This window comes from Wolffia australiana, chromosome 2 (assembly GCF_029677425.1).
Source record: "Wolffia australiana isolate 7733 chromosome 2, ASM2967742v1".
Taxonomy (NCBI): Eukaryota; Viridiplantae; Streptophyta; class Magnoliopsida; order Alismatales; family Araceae; genus Wolffia; species Wolffia australiana.
Window position 1 is genome coordinate 64,324 of NC_135836.1, and position 5,386 is coordinate 69,709.

A 5,386-nucleotide genomic window follows, 5' to 3' on the forward strand; every position below is an offset into this window, starting at 1 on the left:
GCTTCAGTATGCTCCACTTTAAATAAATCTTGTTACTTGGACATTCTTCCAAATCAAGACGTCCACAATCCTTGAGCTAAAACAAGAATATTGCATCAATAATTCAAGGCCTAACCCGATAAAATATCCTGAAATATTTATCTAGACTTGGTGACACGGGGGATCTAATCCTTGTGGTTTATGCACTGACACTCTCTATGAGCAACAGATGGATCAATTTCCCATGCTAGGGAAATACATAAATTTATTTCCCAATTAAGCAACCATTTTATAAAAATGCGACTAGGTGGTTAAGCACTTGTCAGTCTTGAGTAATCAAATTTATGTGAAAAGTGAACTTGGGGAACCTTTCTGCTAAAAAAAACCCATACTGAGTACCTTAATTGCCGCTTTATATTTTACAAGTGCCTGAGAAAGCGCGAGTTGAATGGCGTTCGAGTAGTCTCTGCTCGTTCGGAGTTCTGGGAATGGCGGAGATCCGATCGCGGGAGGCGGATCGAGGCGGTGGGGAAGAGGCTGAAGATGCGAACATGCGGGTGGTATGGTTTTTTATTCTCTCTCTTATAATCTTTACTGCAGCTTCACTACTCGTAGAATCTCTTCATACTTCTCAATCCTCGAAGAAATTTTGGGTTCGCAAAGTTTGCAATTTGATATTAGGTCAATCTTTGGCATACAATCTTAGCCATCTCAATCAATCAACTCCAATCCATGGGCTTTCTCGGTCTCTATCTCCCCTTCATCTGTGAAATCTGGTTTTTGCTTACTCGTCTGAAATCAGTCAGTTTTTGTGGTGATTCTGCTGAGCCCATTTAAACTCAAGGATTTAGGGATGCTACCGCCGCAATGGTGGATCCAGCTCTGTGCCTCTCTTGTTGAGGTATTTGCTCGCTGGTCACATTCCCTTGACCTTGGGGAAAAGATGTTGCTCACAAAAAAGGAGGTCTTATTGTTCTTTTTCCTTTTTATTAATCATTTTCCTACTTCTTGTTAAACCTTTGTTGAAACACATATCAGTAGCTATTCCGACACCTAAGGATGATCTTTCTACTTGCATTCGGGGAAGGAATATGCAAAAAATTATATGCTTGGTCGTTGTATTTTTCTTCCTATTGGTCAAAATCAAAGTTCTGTGTTCAAGATACTGATATCAGAGTTTTTGGTGTAATGAATTATGATTCAATATTTTCCAATTAATGGCTGCCAAATTCTCCCATGCACTGCGGTGTTTTCCTAAATTGCTTTGGTCGGGAAAAAGTAAAGCAGAAAAACCATTTGTTTCCTTAACTCGGTGTTCCCAATTCACCAGAAATTCCTTATTTTTAGGATTTGTCTGCATCTGAACTTAGTAAGTAACTCGATTCACTTTAAAATTTCAATGTCACTGGCTTTCTATCAAATCTTCTGCCGAAGAAGAAAACATTCAAGTAGTATGTTCTTTGCAGGAATCCTGTTCGTCTGATTGCCAGCAGCCTGGGTGTTTCTTCTGCGTCATGAAGGAGACAAACCCCAGAAAACGCACTGCAAGCATCCGCAAGTTCTTCAGAGAGCTCCCCTCCCAGGACAATGATGGCCAGGTCCTCCCCATCAGCGGCCTGTGGAATGCTGCCATGTCCCGTCCCAATGACCCCGAGTTAATCGACCTGGGCATCTTCCCCTGCATGGCCTCCCTTATTTGGAAAGGCCTCAAGAACCGCCGCTGGCTCTCCCATGACCAGAATATCTTCATTCCCTACTATGCCGCCCACATCATTGGCTCTTACACCATGCATGTAGAAGACTTTGCTGATGCCGCTGTCCTTGCTGGTGTGGTTCCTCCTCTGGTGGAGCTCCTGCGAGGGAGGTTGACCTGGGTCGAGCAGAGAGTGGCCGTTCGAGCTCTGGGTCATCTCACCGCCTACCCAAGCACCTTTCTTGCAGTGTCCCGACATGAAGATGTGCTCGAACTCGCCATCCAGCTAGCTTTAAACTCCCTGGACATTGTCTACACACAATTCTACGAGCACCCAGACAGCAGGCTTGGCTACCACTGTGATCTTCTCACCCGTGGCGTGGGCGGAAGGGAGATGGAGTCCAGCAAGGCTGAGGAGTGGGCAAGCCAGCTGCAGTGCTGGTCTCTCCAGCTGATCAATTGCTTTGCCTTCAAGCCCGAGTTTCTGCCTGCCATTTGCAGGCCAGAATTCTTGGTCGAGCTTCCAGGTATGTGGGGTGGACTTGTGAATGACAGCTCCCCGGCAGGGATCGGGCTCCTTCGTACCATCTGCCGTCACAAGCTTGGTAGGGCTAATGTCTCCGGCCACCTGTCCCTCATCGAAGCTCTTGGTAATGTTGCACGCTCGTCTGACGATTGGCAGTTCATGGCCATTGACTGCCTCCTCTCCCTCTTCAGTGACCCCAACTCATGTTGCAAGGTTGGTCTGCACTCTCAGTTCATTCATGATAACTGGCTGCTTTCTGAACATTCTCTGCATGCATGAATTTCAGGTGGCGAGCAGGGTATTGCCTGTGTTAGCAGACCTGGCCGAGACACCCACCATGAGAGACACAATCCTCTGCGTGTTGGAAGAATCCAGGCAGGTGGGGGAGTTCTTGATAGTGGAGGAGGTGCTGAGCTGCAAGCAGAGAAGGAGAGAAGAGAAGCGTATGGGCAGGGAGGAGCTCCGGGTACATCAGGCAGCTGCCCTGGTCGTGAAGCTTGAAGGGAACTCCCTGTTCTCAGCCGGGAACATTGCAGGCGCTATGGCCAAGTACACAGAGGCGCTCAACCTGTGCCCTTCACGGTCCAGGAAGGAGCGAGTTGTGCTGTATAGCAACAGAGCCCAGTGTCATCTTCTGCTGCAGCAGCCACAGGCAGCTGTCAGCAATGCGACAAGGGCACTATGCCTGCATAGACCTGTGGGCCGCCATGGGAGGAGCTTGTGGAGAAGAGCACAGGCGTATGACATGCTTGGACAGGCCAAGGAGAGCTTGCTGGATGCCATTCTATTCATCAATGAGTGCTCCCAGTCGGAGGATCCCGACAACTGCTCTTTTGGCAAGCAGAGCAGAGTCCCAAACTATGCCGAACGCTTGGTCCGCAAGCAGATGCATGCAGCTTGGTTGTTCAGAGAGGCTGCCCTTAGGCATGGCAGCGACAAAGAAGACCGCCTCCACCAATATCCCCACCACCTTGAGGTGGCCGACGATTCTGAGTGGGAAACAGCCAGCGAAAATGATATCGCCTTTGACAATGGAGATGCGAAGAGGTACGATGCTGGCAGCATGCTGCAGTAGCCTAAAAGACTGAGATCAGGGCTTCTCTCAATGACCTGTTGATTGCTGATCACGGAGAACAAGAATTACATGGGAACAGCCACATGTGCTTCCTGCACCATCTGTGCTTGCATAGCACTGCACTTAGATTGGGTGTAAAGACCTGTGTGGGGGCATTTGTCGACCATGCATTTCTTAAGTTGTGGTTAAATAATTGTGGTCATTTTCTCCTTTCGTTTTTTTCCCTACTATTATTTTAGCTTCCAAAGTTTTCCCCGATACTAGCAAGATTGCAATAACTGGTGTGAGAGACCTGGGAATGTAATAAACATGGCAAGTTCTGGGAAGGAATTATCCTCTGAGAATTTCTGAAATGGTAAATCATCAGTTGCCTTAGTTATTAAAGATGTGTATCAAGGGAGGACTTTTGGCATGAATATAGAAAGACCTTGATGGGCTGGTTGGGATCCATCTATCTCTTCCAACTCTTACATTTTGGGCAAAGATTCAAATAATAATGGTTCAGATTCTACTCCTGGTGCATATTCAGAAAATGCCCAAGTTCAGATCAAGTAATCCACAACCTGACTGCTCCCCTCTTGATGAGATAAATAACTACCAGGTTACTCCTGAGAGGGGTATACTCTTGATTTAGCCTCCAGTCTCAATGATATCACTGAAAACAAAATTAAGATAGTAAAAGAATCCAGTCGTAAATAATGCTAATATTGGTTAAGCCCCTCTTTCCCCTTCCCAGCTTCGAAAGCGGGAACCCCTTACTCTAATGGTCACCCACACTACCCCTCTTTTTTCTCAGGAAATTCAGAAGTTAGACTCCTCCGTCATCCAACCCTGCTTTCTCTTCTCCCAACATTCAAAAGAAAGAAACCCATACCCTAAGGGTCTCTCGCTTTCTCTCTCTCTCCCTTCCTCTCTCTCTATGTCTCTCTCCTTCTCTTTCTCTCTTTCTCCCTCTATTTCTCTTTCCCTCTCTCTCTCTGTCTCTCTCCCTCTCCCTCTCCCTCTCTTTATCCCTCTCTCTTTCTGTCTCTCACCCTCTCTCCCTCTCTCTCCCTCTCTTTCTCTCTCTCACTTTCTCTCCCTCCCTCTGTCTTCCTCTCTCTCCCTCTCTTTGTCTCTATCCTTCTCCCTCCCTCTCTCTCTGTCTCTCACCCTCACCCTCTCTCTCTCCCTCTCTCTCTCCATCTCTCACCCTCACCCTCTACCTCTCCCTCTCTCTCTCCGTCTCTCACCCTCACCCTCTCTCTCTACCCCCCTCTCTCTCTCTGTCTCTCTCCCTCTCCCTCTCTCTCCCCCTCTCCCTCTGTATCTCTCCTTCTCTCTCTCCCTCTCCCTTTCTCTCTCCCTCTCTCCTCCCCCTCCCTCTCTCTTCCCCCTCCCTCTCTCTCTCTCCCCCTTCCTCTCTCTCTTTCTCCCTATCCCTCTCAGATGTGGGACACAAAAGCGGAATTCGTGAAATTGTTAAATTAACACCAAAATAATATTAATTTAGTATTACTTGAGGGTCATACGAATGGGTTTAATCCTATACAAGGGGACTAAGTTCGTGGAGCAGGGATTTAAAAAGAACAATTAGGGAATAACGGCGATATCCCTAACTTAATGAAAGTAAGATATTTGAAATAATCAATCAAGTTTAGCACGTGGATTTCTAAGGTAAACAACCATTCAGAGAAAATTAACTGTTATCATGAACCAACAATCATCTCAAAGTTAAGGTGTCACAAGGTACCTCAAAACAGGAGCTAATAGCTTGATTGTTCTGATTTTGAATGGCCTTGATTGACGTTGATCTGCAGCTCCACGAGTGGGTGTGAATAAAGAGAGGAGAAGGTGTGGGAAGTGAATATAATGGGAGTGTATGAGGACTCAAATGTAACGATATTAAATAAGAGTTCACTAAAGCACATTTCATTCACTTTTCATATTAAATCCTAAAGTAGAGCATGTGCATTTCGTAAAATTTCATGTTAGAATTCTTCACATACATTCATCTTTTAAATAGTACAAAAGTATATTTGTGTACTTAATATGACCCACTTGGCCCAGTCAGCCAAGTGGGCTGAGTCTAACCTCTTCTTCGGAGAATTTTGGACCTTTTTCAAGATAAGGT

The 5,386-nt window shown here is 46.2% G+C and overlaps 1 protein-coding gene across 1 annotated transcript; it reads left to right on the plus strand.

The window, feature by feature from the left end:
• Positions 1-392: 392 nt before the first annotated feature.
• On the plus strand, positions 393-3,484 carry LOC144716441 (ARM-repeat/Tetratricopeptide repeat (TPR)-like protein). The gene is made up of 3 exons (XM_078591544.1): positions 393-539; positions 1,446-2,411; positions 2,485-3,484. The coding sequence occupies exons 1-3, from the start codon at positions 468-470 to the stop codon at positions 3,271-3,273; spliced, it is 1,827 nt and encodes a 608-aa protein (XP_078447670.1). The 5' UTR covers positions 393-467; the 3' UTR covers positions 3,274-3,484.
• The last annotated feature ends 1,902 nt before the right edge of the window (positions 3,485-5,386 follow it).